General features: G+C 40.2%; 1 protein-coding gene across 1 annotated transcript; it reads left to right on the top strand.

Annotated features, from left to right (window-relative positions):
• Positions 1 to 1,029: 1,029 nt before the first annotated feature.
• Positions 1,030 to 14,533, top strand: dkk2 (dickkopf WNT signaling pathway inhibitor 2). Its single transcript, XM_068589052.1, has 4 exons — positions 1,030 to 1,578; positions 9,760 to 9,913; positions 10,332 to 10,463; positions 11,747 to 14,533. Exons 1-4 carry the CDS (start codon positions 1,375 to 1,377, stop codon positions 11,995 to 11,997), a joined length of 741 nt encoding a protein of 246 aa, XP_068445153.1. The 5' UTR covers positions 1,030 to 1,374; the 3' UTR covers positions 11,998 to 14,533.
• The last annotated feature ends 3,302 nt before the right edge of the window (positions 14,534 to 17,835 follow it).

Consider the following 17,835-nt stretch of genomic DNA (forward strand, 5'->3'; position numbering starts at 1 on the left):
GTTTGTGTTAGATTTACATGCACTGTGGTTTCTATGTGAGCATCACATTTTCCATTTTCAGAAGTATAATAGTCATGAAGATGATGCACTGAGAAGAGGATTTGATGGATAGTTTCGGTTTAATAATTGCAGCAACATTTGAAATGGCAAATTTCCGAACAATATATTAATGAAAAAGGCTGGAGAAGAAATACATCTGCAATCATTTTGAGTTTCAAACTGTTAACTTCACCAAAAGGAATTACCTGAACATATCCCCATCCTAAATGCCTCATTCTTCCCAAATCATAGCTTCTACCTGCCTGAAAGAGTTCATTGTACCTTCACATGTATTATCTAACCAACATGAATATAACTTATCTTGATACAAAACTCTTAGAATCAAACAAAGGAGTCTCTATAATACTTGTATCACCAACTTTATCACCATTGGCATTCCTTGCATCACGAGGGATGCCTCTCCCACAGAAGGAAAACAATGGTTATCAGTTTTTTGTATACTTATTTCGGAATGCTGGTTTAATGGATCCTGAACAGCCTCTATCACATTGGTTATGGCATCATATCAATGACAAGTCTCATCCAAGTCTAAATGGATCTGAATTGCTTAGGGGGGATTTTTATTTATTTAAAATGTTTACCCATACAGGTAACAATTTAACTTGAAACACGAATTTCTGACCCAGAAAATGTTCCACGTTCTACCTACAATCCACCTCGGCAGCCTTACCATGACTTTTTCCGTTTTCCACGCGCCCAACCTCCACGCAGTAAAAAGGGTCAAGCGCCCAGTTAAAATACACAGTGTATAATTTTATAGCCCTTTCCCAAAGGGGTTTCTGGTGCCGGTGTCGAGACGACAATGTGCAAGCAGCAGTGCCGCACACAGATCAGTTTCATTCTTTGTCAGTTGTGAATAGGGGCGGAGGAAGCAAACTCATTAGAATCCTATAAAAAGAAAGTATCCGAGATCATAAAACACCCGGCTGCAGGACTAAGTGCTCAGTCACAGCCAGACAGAGACAGAGAGGAAACCTCTTGTCAAGTTTCTCTTTGACCTTCAGAGCATCAGCATTTGAACAGATTCACGTCTTCATTGTTCCGCTTCCACACTGGGCTCTGTGTTGTTTCAGACATCCGTGTCGATGGCAGTCATTTTTCTGAATATCTGATTTACTGAAGAAAAAACGTGGCCCCCATCAATATTCTCCGTATTGCAGTCGGGCAAGCGTAACGCATGGACACTGACGGGGCGCGCACTTCTCGATGAGAAGCTTCTCTTTTCTTTTTTTTTGCAGCACAAAGTTAATGTTATTCAAGTGATCTTTTTCTTCATTTCTTTTGGTATAGCAGATTTTTTTTTTTTGTTCAAGGATGCTCATCTTAACTTGGAATAGATGCTGTGCTGTGCTGTTTCTCGTCGCGACACTGAAGACGGGGACAAGCCAGGTATCAGAGGCGCGCCCGAAGGCGAATTTAATCAAGCCAGCTCTGCTGGGAGGGACACCCACGCCCGCGACAAACCGCTCCGAAACTGTCCACCTCGGGATCACCAAGAAATATAACATCCTTGCGCAGGTAATTTCATTCATGTGATCATCATGGGGACATACGTGGATACGCAGCACCTACAGTTGCGCAAAGCCAGCCCGGGTTGAAGGATTATAGCCATTTATTAAAAGTGATCATATTAACTTAACGATTCAAAAAGTAGTGTCTAATAAGCGTAACAAGAAGAGATTTTTTTTTGTTTGCACTATAAGTGTGCCATTGAGCCTGAAAAGCGTGCGAAATTGTGCGGTACGTCTCCAAAAGCTGTATCTTGAGGTGTTAGAGTAAAATAGCCCAATGCCTTAAAAGAGCTCTCTCACGTGGGAATCGTTATTGGAAATTGCAGGGATTGGACCCCTCATAAACCCTAATTGCCTTTCAGACCTGACGCCACAGTCGGGTGCAGCGCACTTTGACGGTAAATCATTTATGCCAGCAAAAATGTGAGAAAAAGTTAACACTTGGGGTAATTTTCTGTCTGGGTCTTAGTGTCATTAAAGTGGTCCAGACGCTTGCTGGGATTATGAGATTCTTACTGGTGGGCCTCCAAAGGGATACTCTTACCAACCACTTAATACCCACTCAAAAAGTTATCAATACCTGCTGTTTCAACACAGTGCCACATTACTGTAGTTTGAGAGCAAACATGGGATTGCAAATGTTAAACATTTGGCAGGTTTCATTTTTGGCAAACGTTAAAAGTTGTGAACATTACAAGTTTTACCAAGTGCGGAATTAGAGCTGCAGATTTGTATTGCTTGGCCACGAAAGCAACGTTTGATTTCTCATAAGTGGATAATATAGTTATTTTTTTAAGAGAAAAACGGATACTTGTGTGGCAAAAAAAAACATGCCTCATCAGTCGAGCAAAAAACTGACAAAAGCCTTAATTTCCCATGCCCGCTAACTCTAAGTTTTAATTGAGCATGCTGGAGTCTGATTGTGTTGAGACATCAGAGTACCCTTTGAGCAGCAGAGGGCACTGCCACATTTCCAGCAGCTCACTGAAGCAGCTGATCACTCTTGTGTTGTCTTTTTGCCTGATGGTCTCACCCTTAACTCTTGTTGACATCTGGCCTGCTCAACTGTCTGTGATATCACTTGCAGTAGTGATAGTGTTGTATATCTGCGGAGTGTGTAGTGCTGAGAGTGGCTGCTTGACATCCAACTCAGGCAGCAAAATTATGAAAAAGCCACTATCTCCAACCTCAAGCTACTCTGCCAGACCTGAATTTGAACGCCAGCTTACATCTTTGCCATTGCAACAATCTGGAGCGGTTTGGGAGAGTTGACGGAGGGGAAACAATATCTGTACCACCATTCAGTTGCAAAAGTCAAATGTTATGTGTCCAAATGAAGATGGTAATGGCATGTATTGCAGGATGGAATACATATATATATATATATATATATATATATATATATATATATATATATATATATATATATATATATATATATATATATATATATATATATATACACAGTATTTGTTTGTTCTGGCTGACAGGAGACTTTCCAGAGCTTTAAAGTAACAGCTGCTGCTCAGCCTTGGACAGATATATGCAGCTTGATGTTGGCCGGCAAATGTCATTGACCTTCTGCACTTCATCATACAGTGGCCATTTATCAGCAGACAAAAAATCACATATAAAAATTCAGTTCTTTTCACAAGGCTGTAATGGCAAAGTGTGGTGTCTATTTAGTCTAGGAGCGATCACAGGGAGTATATAACTGCAATTACTCTACCTTAGATTTTTTTTGAATTATAATAAATGCCCTGAAACAGGTTGCATAGTACAAAACAGCCCATTACCGAGTAATTTTCTTTCTGAAGTGGTTCACAGCAGGCACCCCAAAAATATTTCCATCGTCGTCTGCAATTGTGAAGTGAATTACTGCTGATTAAAGCTTGGGTGTGAGTTTGGAAAGTGGGCATGCATCAACTCAAATTCATCCTCCGGCATCTGCATGATGGGAAACCTACGAGTCAATATGCTGCAAGTATGATGAAGGCGTCATGCCGCTGAGTTTGTTACGATTGGTGAGACATAGTTGGCAGATTATCACACCTCTGGAGGATGGAGTGCTTGTAAGCTTGCCAGCTATGTGAGTGATAATATCAACAATTCACCACAATGGACATGTTTTTTTAACCTTTCCATTTTTTGGGGGGTATTTCAGTTAAAGATTAGAATTTTATAAAAATCCCCCCTTAAAAATTCCCCTCAGTTGTTAACTTTCCAATGAAGCAAATGGTCGAGGGAGAGAGTCCAGCCGCCCTGTGGAGACAAGCTGCTGCAGCAGGAAACAAGAGTATAATTTGGTGTTTTAGCCATCAGATTAGAAACGCTGCTCAGAGCCTTATTTGACAGCTTAATGTGCTTTTATTTCCTGTAGCTGCTGACATCGTGTGGCAATAAAGTCTACATAAGCCTCACACAAACCAGGGTCAGGTTTTGGCTATCCCTTGGCGTTCAGGGATTTCTCGTTGTCTGACCCCCTTTCACATCAGTAAATCTGAGAAAGCCAAAATGGTAGACCGTGACAGCCGGCACTCTTGGGTGGCACTGTTGGCTCCTTGGAAGGGAACCAACAGAAATGGATAGCATGGGCATGCAGGCAGTGCTCACCACTGTAACCTCTGAACCCACAAGGGAACCGACAGCGTAGCGGCATTCATGCGGTACGTGTCTGTAAAACATCAGCGGCCTGTCAGTCAGCCTTAACTAGTAGCTTTAATTAATTCAACACACGTTTACAAGCGATCTCTGAGGGCTCTGCCTATAAAAGTGGAGCCACGTCCTTTCTCTTTCTTTCTCTCACCTAAAATGAACGTTTAGTGATCCTAATGAGCTGAGAAAAGAGGTGCGAGAGCTTGTTAGCGCTCGGCTCAGTTTGTGCTTCAGTCTCTTGTCCTGTGGCTTTTCCGGTCTGTGGGTCCCATGGGTGCTGTGAGGGCCCTGCACTGGAGCCATTAGGGGTCTCCTGTGGAAACCTTCTTTACTGAATTGGACCTGTCAATGAGAGAGGAGACCTGTGCACCTCTCATTCCACAGGATTACACATTGTGGAGCAGCATACCTCCTAGATTACCATCAAGAGTTGTTCCGCTTTCCTTTGATAGTCTTTGAAGAGAGCAGTCGTGTACGCTGCCTGTGTGCCTCTCCTCGTGTCCGATGAATAAGATCAACCCAGAATGTATACTTAACTTAAGGAAGGTCTAGTTTTCGGAGACTTTGGGTTCCAGCACTCAAAGGGACGTGCCCATAAACACATGTGTTTTGAGTGATGAAAGACGCCAAACTGTGTTTGAAGACATGGTTTGTACGAGTGACTTGTGTGCAGCCATCCCTATGTTATCTGATACCGGCTGTCTGTGCTTTCAGGGCATATGAAGTTTGTTTATTCAGTGACATCATTTATTTGGTTCTGTAAGGCCCCTGCCACTCATTAACACCATTCACAGTGTCAGGTTATTGGCCTGATTTCTGAAGGTCAAGTGCAATCACGACATGGAGCTCAAAAAGTGTGGCTGTGTACCAAGAGTGTGAAGAATCTTTTATTTAAGATTGATTGTAGTTTTTTTTAATCATGTTTTTTGACTCAGACAAACACAATGGATGTACAGCGGGTATGCATTGCTCTTGTTTCTCAGCAGAGTCCCTTCACGTACAAACGGTAAGGGACGTATGACAATTATTAGATGGGGAGAGGGGGGGGGGGGTTTAGAAAAGGGGGAAGATTGCAATTTTTTCTTTCGTACTTTTCTTGATAGGGGAGTTCTGAAAAATATATAATTGACTTTTGCAATGTGTTTAACACTTGCATAAAAAGACAGCGTTCACTTGCTCCATGGTTAAAAAAGGTGCACTTTGCAAAATGCCGAAACTGTTCCAAAAACATTCTGTTTTTGACGCAACCGCTCTTACATACCTATACGCCCCTAAATATGCAACCCTCAGACTAAAACTAAACAGAAGAGATAATATTTTGTGTGTGCTTTTTTTATGCATTACACTGCACTTATAGGAAATTATATCAGCACTTTGGAATGATTACCAAGGAAAATAAAGGACCCAAAGACCAGGGGGGATGCTTCAAAGCCCCGTACATCCGGCAGTAAATCCCTTGGAGATTGTTGCTCCTGCACATTTAAGGTTCTTCTTCAAAGCCACAATGCTTAACCAGCACGAGAGCAGCACGAGACAGGGCCAGGGGCTTCCCTTATGGCCCTCTGTCTGTCTCTCCCTTTATCATCTCACCAGCATACCAAGAGAGGCTACAGAGTACACCGTTTGCAACCCGCTTCCTCCGCAGGACCCGAGGCTGCGCTTTTATGTGCGAAAGCAGTCGAGGGAAAAATAAGGGAGCAGCAGAAAAAAGATGTGCGATAAATGAGATGCATCCAAATGAAACCCCATCCCTCAGAAGTTGCGTATGAGGCGATTTAAAACATGACTAGATAAGGAGAGATTATCATGCGTGATTCAGCGGTCAGCCTCGTATCATTGAGTTTCAAAGGGCTGTCTACCGGTTTGGGCCTCGATGGAAAAGGTGAGCCTTGTGCTTCTTCTTCTTCCTCTTCGCTCTCGCTCCACATGCACTATGCACTGTAATCGATCCAAGCCTCTGGCCAGAAAGACGGATAGGAATCAGAGCAGGTAGTACGAAGTACTGCTGCACATGGCCCAGCTCATTTATCTTCATATTTAGATAACAGCACATTTTTCATGTCAGGGAAAAAAAAAACTCCCACTGCACTTTCTTTAACTTCTCTTTGGAACATATTTCCTTCCTCAACTGCGATTATTATATAGTCTATGGAATAGGCATTTGTTTGTTTACAAATGAAACAAAGGAGAATCATTACATTAAATAGTGAGCTTTACAGGCGCTGGTGGGCCTCTATTTCCCTCTGCTTTTAGCATTCATGCTAAAATAAGCTAGGCTCATGCTTCCGTACTCTACCTCTATAATGAATGCATGTGAGAGGGTTCAATTTTCTCATTTAACTGACTGCAAGAAAACCAAACTGTCAAACTAATCTTGTAGGTTTATTGTTATTATCATTATTTTTGCGAGGACCTTTGATTTGAAAGGCTCCTTATGCTGGATCTTACGCTTCCCATTGATGCTGTTTTTTCAGCATTAGACTCTACCTGTCTGAAAATGCCGAAGCTTTTCAGACACCAAGTTTTCTGTTCAGACTCTGTTATAAGAATTCCCCACATGCCGAAGCCAAGACACTCTTTAATAACATAACCAGAGTTATTTTTCTCAGATTTGAGTTTCTCCAGAAGACAGTAGCCTCTACAACTGAATAGTTCTCCTTACGACAAGTAAACTGGTCTTCATGTGGACACTCGGTTGGCGTGCCCCATTTGAAGCGAAGCCTTTGAATATTCTGAGAACAGCTCTAAACACAGTAGTAATTAAGAACTATTTGGAATTCATCAAACTTTGTTACTTTTATCAACACATTAAGCATCTGTATTGTGGGACTCTGTCACAATGATGGATGTGGATTCCATTTAATATTCCTGCTCATTTTTCTACATCTGTATCATTGCCTCCATGTGTTTCCAGGCTAAGAAAGTCAGTACGGCATCTGTCCAATAAGTCTAATCTTGTTCACTTTCTAGAACAAAAGCATGTTGTCGGGTAACAACTTGCAATGTGCTGGAATATCGTTGAGTTCATTACAACAAGTGGACACTAAATTCATGTGTGCCTGTTCTTTTGGGCATGGCAGTCCCTTACTGCTGACTTTTACACCCCAAAAGGAGTTTCAAACCTCTTTCTTGTTCATTCTCATGTTTATTGTTCCATGTTTGTCAGTGGTAAGCCACACTAAATCAGATCTGTCAGTGCAATGCCAGCTAAATGTGGTTGTGGTGCCGGTGGTGGTGTGCCAGCCAAACATGTTGTTCTATTGTCGGTCTACACTGGACAAAATTTACAATCCGTCCATATTTTTACTGACCTGCATATTTAGATGTGTCCATCCATCTTATTAACCATTATGAATCAAAAGAGAAATGGGGTAAAATCATATAAGGATGTGCAGCAATTCAAGAACCACAGTGACCTAAACTTTAATAATTCTTGCCCAACAGATGTGGGTTAAGCCAGAGTAATGATGGTTCCATGTAACTCTTAAAAATGTCTCTCTCTCTTGATTAATTCAGTGCAAATGTGTAACATCATTTCATTTGGACTGGAGAGTTAATTTGATTTGTGAAACAATGTAAGACAACGTCCTTTGCTCCTGCTCCAAGTCTGATGGGGACAGGACTTGCATGTGTAGGGAATTAAATCAAGTACCAGTAAATCTTCCCATTGGTGAACACAATTGTTCTTGAAAAACTAAGCGTGGGTTCAATTGTACTCCTCACTGCTGTCTTGTGTCTGTCAAGCTGGTCTTCTTACTTCACTAATGGAATGACTTCAAGTTATTGTGTTTGCTTTGCAGAACAATAGAATATGTCTTAACTTTTCAGTGTAAACACAAAAATACTGAAGCACAAATAACGGCAAATTGACTATGAATGAGTATAATTAGCTACAGTAATTGCCCCACACTTATGCCTGTAGACTCATTAAGCCTCTGAACACTTTTGGAAAAATTGAGAGAAACTGAAGTCTCCCTTGGTTTGGAAATTGTAACAACTCTATTGTCTGGAACCTGAAACAAATGACCACACAAGTGGGAGATATGTTAATCCCTACAGTATGTTGTCCTAGAAAATTGTAGAGAGTTCAACCACAGAGAACAACATATTTCCCCACTTACCCCCAACAGTATCATGCCATGCAGAGAGCTTTGGGTTATTTTGTCAATGTTTCAGATCTCTACATGCTGCTCAGAGTTCAGCCACCAATACAGGGATGGTGAATGGCATTTGGTTTGTTCTAAACATCCAAAGTTACATTTGTACAAAAAATCATAGCACTGTTTCTTTCAAGAACCAATGATGTGTGTAGCTCTCAGACTGGTATTGAGTCAGGTAACCTGTGATTAAATACAATGTGGCTTTTATCTAGAACACTCAATGCTATTAAAATAAAAATACAATTTTTAACATGCTTGCTTGCCTTTGAGTTGGGCTTTAGTTGCATCTGCATTAGGTCTTGTTTTTTGTCAAACTATATGTTTTATTTTCTGGAGATGAGAGTCTCTCCAAATGCCTCCAACCTGAGCATAACAGGGCTTTTATTTGGCTTGTTAACTGCTACAATTTGAATTTTGCGACCTGAGGTGCAGGGTGCAACTATGGTGCGCCTTGTGCAGAATGGAATTAGAAGGAATGCAGTCACTGTGTTATGTCTGCGTAAAGTGAGGTTTGCAGGTTTGCGACCAAATAAAATCCACTACGTTCCTTCTCTTTTACGATGGTGTCCTCTGCAACACAGCACTCTGATTATCTGGGAGAAATGTTGTGAACATAGCAGATGTCCTTGAGTGGGAGAGAACGCACCACCAACAACTGTGTGCCCCATTTAATTAAATTCCCTTAGATGGAGATAACGCATTGGTTTGCCATTACGAGAAGATTCACTGCCCAATAAAAAGGAACTGTTTCAAGACGTTAGATGTTGAACAGAGTTTGATATAATCAATGTGGCAATGGGCCACCGGGGCCAGTCTGAATGATGCAATTAAGGGAATGTGTTACTTATGCCGCAGCCACGTGTGCGTGTGTGTGTTTCATATTGTCTTATCCCCTTTAGGCAAATACATCAAAGGCAAATATAAGAGGCAACATTTTCTGTATAATTCAGGTATTTGAGCTTTTGAATCAGACTTGCTTGTGCTTGGCACTGTAAAGCCACAAAGATTACATAAAACATGACTGCACCGTCTGACATGCACCTTTGACGTAATATGAGCAGATGGGCGGAGCAACTGCAACCTTATTGGCACCAACATTGCACTGCAGTGTTTGATTCTAACCGACAACCTTGAACCTCCCACATTGTACTTGTAGTCTAGTGTCTCACTGGGTTGGAGCTGTGTAGCCTGTTGAAACTCTACAGGCACCACATACACAGGTGTTCAGCTTTGGGGAGAGCTGTTATGAAGTCTGTTAGCGCTGAAATGTTGCACTTTACCTGCACCTTTTGTAAAATGATAAAAGTGTGCTTGTTGCGTGATGCTTATTGCATGATCTTATATAAAGCGAGTAAACGCATTTACTTCCTCAGCAGGTGTACCCATGCAGCAATGATAAGGAGTGCAGCGTGGGAAGCTACTGCCACAGCCCTCAACAAGCTCCCTCTCGCTGCCTCACCTGCCGCAGGCGGAAGAAGCGCTGCCATCGAGATGCCATGTGCTGTCCTGGGAACCGATGCAGTAACTGTACGTGGCTGACACAAACATGTGTTCATTACGTGCCAGTTTCAGTTATAATGTGACCGCAGGATACAATTCAGACATGAGATCTCTTGCCTAATGCAGACATTCTGGAAAAAATGACTTGTACAGTGTTTAGCCCAGAGAGTTGGTGAAGTAGCCAGTACATTTAAATAATGTTCAACACATGCTTTCAGACAGAATCCTATTTTTTTTAACTGTTTTCAATAGATGATAAAAGAAATCAGTGGTAAGAGTTGGTGTAGCAGCTTTTTTGGGAAATAGTGATTTGTTTTTGTTTTTAAGCTCCTGCCACATTAAACAGATCTTTTAACTGCAATCTCCTTCGTTGGCTTGTTTCTTGTCAAAGTAAAGTTGCTCTTGTTTTCTGTCATGTTTGATCTCTTCTTTATTCTGTCTGCAGATATTTGTGTCCCTATCTCTGAGAGTGTGCTCTCGCCTCACATCTCAGCTTTAGATGAGCATAATAAACTCTCCACCAAAGACCACAGCTGGAGGAAGAGTGGGAAGGCACATGCTAAGCATTCCCTCAAAGGTAAGATTATGTTTAAAACATGTCCACTGGAAACCCTGCCGTCTGTAAACACTGTCACTGTTGTTCTGTTTCTCAGCTTTCCTGCTGTCGATGGCAGAATCTCTCTGTTGTTCACTGTCTGCATGTCCTCCAGAGTCCGACGCCAATCCACAAACTATGTTGATAATTACCCCTCTGCTCATGTGTCAGTGTCTGTGAGCCTAACACACAGCATGGGGAGCCGAGCCGAAACCACAATGCCCTGCTGTTTCTGCACCTACATAAAGCCATGCAAACCCTGTCATTGACAGCACACACACTTGTGCGATACACAAGTGAAAGCCACAGAATGCAGGTTTGGCATGATTATAGCTAATAACTCCCTGAGCCCCCTGCTTAGTGTTCATGTCGCCCGATTTAAGTCAATGTAAGGGTCTATCCATAAAGCAATTCGTTTAATGAGACACTTAAATTGCTCAACTCTAAATGCACCCTCAAGACAGCATGGCTGCAATGCTAAAATCAATATGAAAATAGCAGCACTACTTAAAGTTGCTATAAATAACACCATTTACTTTTATTTGTGCTCGACTCACTCCCTCGCCTTTAACATTGTTTTAATGTAATGGCCTTATGTAAGTCTGCGTAAAAATCCACCGAGCGACCGTGGTGTTGAAGCAATGAACAAGCAGTCAGGTTTAGCGGTCCATCACGCTGATGCTTGGAATTTGAAATAACTTTTCAGCAAAGTGTGGTTTTGTCAGCAATACAGGCAACTGGTTTGAAGAATGAAGATTTTGGCAGGAGGTTATACACGTTCAAAAACTGTAGGACTAAATTATACTAATTATGCATTCATGAGAGCAATGCTCACATCCTGCCAAGAATATCAGACCCGGACCAGATGGGACAGTATGGTTAATATACAGAATAAGCAAATTGTTTTCTTGATTTATGTTGAAAGCTTCATGCTTTTCTTTGGTCTCTGACATGGCCACATATAATGCAATCTGAATTGAAACGTGAAGAAAGGGTTGAATAAACTTATCCGTATGGAAAACATAACAGCTTAATGAGCAATAATTGTACATTTCCTGTGCTTTATTTAACCAAAGCCCTATACAGCGAAACTGCAAGATGCTGGATGATTTATAATAGCATGCAGGTCTTTCATGTCCCTCTTGAAGCACTTGGTTCTGGTTTTTATTCTGAACGGACAATATGTCAACTCCACACACTGTTTGTCGAGGTGTTGCTCGCTGGTTCTCCACTGATCCACCCTGTCTCGTGTCCTCCTCTGTTAGGGCATGAGGGTGACCCTTGCCTGCGCTCGTCTGATTGCTCGGAGGGCTACTGCTGCGCCCGCCATTTCTGGACCAAAATCTGCAAGCCGGTGCTGAGGCAGGGAGAGGTGTGCACCAAGCAGAGGAAGAAAGGCTCTCACGGCCTGGAAATCTTTCAGCGCTGTGACTGTGCCAAGGGCCTTTCCTGCAAGGTGTGGAAAGACGCCACCTCCTCGTCCAAGTCCAGGCTCCACATGTGCCAGAAGATCTGAAGCCGGGGCAGCTGCTTTCGGCGTCGAGGCCTCTGTCTCCGTCTGCCAGGGGAAGATTTTTAAAGGATGAGTTGTGGCTGTATTGAAAAGGAGTAAAAGACAGAGACTAACAAGAGAAAGAACAGACTGTGTGGGTTTAAGCTCGCTATTTGGAGAGTGAGTGGGATTGCTTTACGGAGTTTGCTGTGAGTGGTCCATCCCTGCACCCGCACACACACACACACACACACACACACACACACACACACACACACACACACACACACCCCGTGGGTTCGTGAGATTAATGAGCTCACAGCTACGATAATCTTTTTAGACATTCTTGTTACATTCAGGGAGCCACAAAGTTAGCCAGTATGCTGTGATAGGTGTGAACCTTTTCAAGAAGGAGGCAACAAACATAACAGTCTTTTATCGAGCCTCAACTTATAATAATAAGACAGTTACACTATTTATAGACAAGCCATATGTTTACTGCACAGTACATTCTTTACCAAACCCCAAAGATCTGATGTGTGTAATGCTGTGTTTCATTACTGGCTCTGACTGACTTGTTATCTGTTTGGTCAGATTTCAATATCTCACTCGACTTGGTGTTTGTTTTAAGTATTGAGGAATTCAGCTATTGTGATGCGAAACATGAACCACCAGTAACAATGTCCAGACCCACAAAATACCAGTTATATCATGTGAGGAACATATTTCACTCTAGAGCTTAACTTGTGTAACAGCATTCAGAAACTTCAATAATACTCTTAAACCAAAGAATTAAAGAATATGTACAGCAGAGCGATGAGTTTCATGTGGGACATTAGTTTCTTGCCTAGTTTCAGCCACAAGAAGAGAGATAACGTATTGTGTCCGTTGTGGAAACCTTGTTTGATCTGTCCGATACAGCTGCAATCTATTGTGATACAACTGTGTGTGTTAAAACAGTGTGCACTGAGGTAGCACTCTGCTTTAGACTTTGTGGTTTCGATACCAGACCAGAGAATGGTTCTGCTTTTCCAATCACATGAATAGGACTCAAGGATGCCATGGAAGGGCAATGTTTTCCGTTTACAAAGCCAGTAGGAATGGAGATGAGAGAAGAGAAGATTGATTAAAGCATCAAAAAGGCTCCAAGAACCTGATGTTTTCAAGGAGAATTTCAGTTTGAATCAACATTATGTTGATGGCACTTGGACGTGTTTATTTTCAGTTTTTCAAATATGACTGCATACTACTCATGAAATACTGTGCAGTTTTGTGGTACTGAAGGTGAACCAATGCTTTTCCCCCTCAGTACAACTTCTTTAAACATTCACTTGTTACCTACATATTCAATATCATATCACATTTGCCTCTTTTTGCTTTAATGTTTTTAGAGCATCAACTACACATATTTTGTAACCATTTAAAATATCAATAAGCTCTTATATTGTAAATAGATTGGAAACAATGAAATGTATTTAAGAATCAATGTATATCATGTACATATAATAAAAAAATATGACTCTTAAACATTACAGCAAAGTTATCTAGGTGAGAAGAGTAATGAGGGATGAAATGGGACGAGCACAGTTGGATAGATTCAAAATAATGTAGTTGAAATGACACAAATCTGGGTGTATAACCAGAGGCGACAAACATAGATAGCTTTGACGGTTATTACGGACTGAATGCATCAAAAGGATGTTTCGAAGAAGAGAGACAAGCACATTCATTTCCAAAATTGTTTGCGTAAATGGTGTCAAGATTTATATCTCACTAAATATTGTCTGTGTTAATACTTTTGATTTGTTTTGTGTATTTACAATGGTGAATGAATAAAAAGAATGTATTTTGTATCATTTGTTAAACTTGACTGGTTAGTACTTGTGTTGTTATGTTTTGTTGAGTAGAAGAAAGGAAGATGAGATGTGCATTATGTTTTTAGAATGATACAATTAATCAATAGAACAGACTTGTTTCAGACACACAAAACTTTATTTAACAAGCTGCAAATGATAAAAGTGTGGGCTGATTCACCTGTTGCTTTGCATGACATAACATGTGCATGACAATGTAAAAGGCCCTGAAAACTTGGCTTCACATTTTAAAGGTGCTCTGTGAAGTTTTCCTGTAAGCAAACAAAGTTCTGTTTACATTCAGTGTACTCCCCGAAATGCATCGTGTGTTTCTTTGAGGTCTGAAAAACGTGCTGAATGAATTTCCATCCTCAGAAAACATTTCAAAAACAGTTTGAAACCTGCATTTTTTACATCCAAGTTTACTTTCAAGCGATCTTCTTCCTAATGTTTTGTTTGCGCATTGCTACGTTTCTCTGGATGTTGCCGCCACTCGCAGATTAGTGGAATAATGCGAAACCATTGGCAGGAATATGTATTTATAGGACACACAACGCAATGGTTCTTTGCACTTTGACTGGTCAAAACCTCTACTGGGTACCTTTTTCATTTTCTCAAATAAAGTAAATATACATGATTAAGTCAACAAACAAATTTTTTTGGGGGGGGGGAAGTGATTGTGTAACTCACCTGGAAGAGAGAAACTATTGGCCTTTAATAAACATTATGCACACAGCTAAAATATATCAGTGACTGCAGTGACTATGCCTCATTATACTGAATGTATAATACAAAGTCTTTTTTTTTTAAAGATGACTTTGTATCCATAAAGTGTTGGGATGTAGTTGCACTACATGCTACAATGTAACAGAACTTTTATATTAGTGAGATGATATGCCACCATGTCAACTGACCATAATCCAAATAAAATATATTTTGGAGACACACTAATGCGGTAAATCGTGAAACAGTTCAAGGTCACTTAAACCGCCAAACAACTAACTGTCTGCGTTTGAGATTTTTTTTCAAGGGCACAAATAAGACTTTGTAAGTCCCATTCTTGGCTGATGCATTGCAGACAATATGCTTTGAAATGCTTCTTGTACAGCAACTATTGCAGGATCTGTTTGGTTAAGTTGAAACCCCTTACTTTTTAAAAAATAAAATAATGAACATGGAATATGATTGAAAATAAATTATTTAACGGCATCTTTGAATGTGATCACTGTCCTCCATCACTTCAGACAACGTGGCAACATGTGCTGAAAAGCTCTCCGAGAGGCCACTTTCAAGACCTTTTACAACAGTTTTATTCAACTTCACTACGTCCAGTTTTGACTTTTCTCAAGAGTGGGACATATTTTTTCTATCATCAACAGGAGACCTACAATTTGCAAAACCATCAAACGCATCAGCATTATTGTGGGGCTTTTCTTTCCGTATACCTTATTATGTTGAAAATAAGGTTTCATTTATCAGCCAGAGGACTTGTTCTTTCACATATCAGTTTATCTCTTCATGCCCCTTCCTCTTGCTTACAAAAATGCTGAATAAATTTAAAGCTTAAATCTTAGCAGCAGTGCCATGCAGCTACTTTCAAGCTTTTTTTCAGGTTGTTGTAAAAGCAGTTTGAACCAGATGTTATGAGGTGGCCAGAGAAGCTGCTACAATATATCTACTGCAATATTGTTTGTGATTTACAAGCATTTTGCAGTATACGTTTACATAAAAGTCTGTGTAGCTAGCATTCCAAGATAAGCCCTACTCATTTGGATCAGTAAGTACAAATTCTTTAGCATAAACATCTGGCACTACTATGAAACCATCCGAGCACAGTGGTACAGGATATTTTCTGTCTTGTTGCCGTCTTGCTGGATATGATTTGTGTTCTCTCTCCAAGTCCTCTGTAAATTATTTAATAATACGTGCTCGATTTTTCCTCCAGTTTTAAGCTTATTTTTCAGACTTTGTGGAAAAGTCTGAGAGTGACCTCTTATGTAAATGTTTTCACCAGATACTTCATATTTGTGTAAAAAAAACAACAACGGTGTGACTCCTCAGGGTTTACCTAATTTTCACTATTATCTTCTTCTGTTTTCCATATTTGTCTTCACCTTATTATAGCAATAGGAGCAATATCATGTAACAGAACTACACTTAGATTTGATGGATATTTAATTACATCTTTTTGGTTAAAAGTGGTGAGAGACAAAATAAATCATTTTCTCACATTCCTTGTCAGTAAAATGCAGTAATTGCAGCAATAGTTATTCAGCACCAAACTCTGTGCTTTACAATGTTGTGTTTTCAAGTGTCCAGTCTTCTCACATGTGTCTTTGATTGAAAGCAATGACTATACCCGACCTTTGTTTGGATAAGGTTTTTATTCGCTGTAACATTGGATGCCTTTTTTTTATCTCCTCGCACACTGGAAAAGGTACATTCAGGCTATCCACGGAAAGAAGAGGTATGCAGAAAGAAAGCGCTGTCCTCCAGCTCGAGGCCACACACAGGCTCTGGAGTCTCCACCAAAAACCTGCTAATGAGAGAGCCACTGTCACTGGCTCTGCACTTTCCAGCCTGCGTCAGCAGGAAATACAAGCAAAGGAGTTCACACAGACAGGTTCGACTGCCCATGAAGTTGCCAGCTAAATAAATATGCTGAATGATTCAGGCTTTGATTTGGCGCCCGTGTTGGCACAGCGCGGATCATAAATGTAGTTTGGGTATTTATGGCTCGTATCGTTCACTGTGGCAGAGAGGGAAAGTCTTCTCGAACAAGCACACATCATGACCCTCCAGACAAACTCACAATCATTGCAAACTGATGAAAATGATATCAATAAGATGGCTTTTATTGAGTTCCTTTTTATTTCATCAGACAACTAATTGTCATCCTGAGCAAAGTTGGACTAATTTAAAGCCCAGAGGAACGATTATTAAACATAATGAAGAAAGTTTGGTAGAGGGTCTGTTGTTATCTGCAAACCCAAAGTTCAGGATTTTACTTTTGACGTGCGATTATGACAAAGATTACAGCAGGATATTGTTCTACAGAATGAGTGGAAGGGGAGAAAGTCACGATGGCATTTTAAGAAATGATATCTGTATTTTACAGTGGTTCACAGATTGTTTAAAGTACATTACTTTAGTAAATGTCCAGAAGGCCTTTGACTGTGTTATACATTCTATTATTTATCAATAATAATGAATTAATGTGTAAAAATATGTTACTGTCATAGCTGGTCAAAGGTGCAGCTCATCTTTTATGAACTTTATTATCATGACGTATTATTATCGTTATGTAGTTTAATCAGTTGATCCCTTACCTGAGGGTCATGACATGATTAGCGGGGTAGGAAAGAAGAATAAACTAAATATTCTCTAATAATGCCTTGTTGGCAAAATAATAGATACTTAAACTTATTGGGCCTCAAAACTTTATTTAAACGAAACCATATGAGAAGTCTAGAGGGGAAATTACTCTTTTGACATCTGAAATGTGTAAAGGGACAATTTTGTAAATGGTCACAAACCAAAAAGGATGAGGAACCATAGATGTATTCTTAAACATTTTCTTTTCTATTATAAAATCATATTACATATTTTTTTAATGTAAAATCGTTATCTGAAATGTTACTTGTCCATAGTTTTCCCCTCTGAAATGTAGTTGAGTGTGAAGTAGCATGACATGTAAATAATCAAAGTATACTAAAAGGTGTATTATCTATAGGTCTAAGATATCCCTAAAAATGAAAATATTTGACTCAATTTGTGAGTAAGTAACTTTCTTGGAAGCCATTATGGTTCCTGACCTATTGTCCTCATCCAGAGAGAACATAAATGTACTAAGGGCTATTATAAATTACTAGAATCAGCCAAAGCTATATCAGATATAAAATAATATCTCAGCCTGAAGGCTTCTTTTTTCTTATCTTCTCTATCCATTGTAAATCTGCAGTCTGCTCACATTAAAGTAATCATTACAACGGGCAACGTTTTGATTTTA

Source organism: Clinocottus analis, unplaced genomic scaffold (assembly GCF_023055335.1).
Source record: "Clinocottus analis isolate CAN_PGR_092001 unplaced genomic scaffold, fCliAna1.0.p SCAF_22, whole genome shotgun sequence".
Taxonomy (NCBI): domain Eukaryota; kingdom Metazoa; phylum Chordata; class Actinopteri; order Perciformes; family Cottidae; genus Clinocottus; species Clinocottus analis.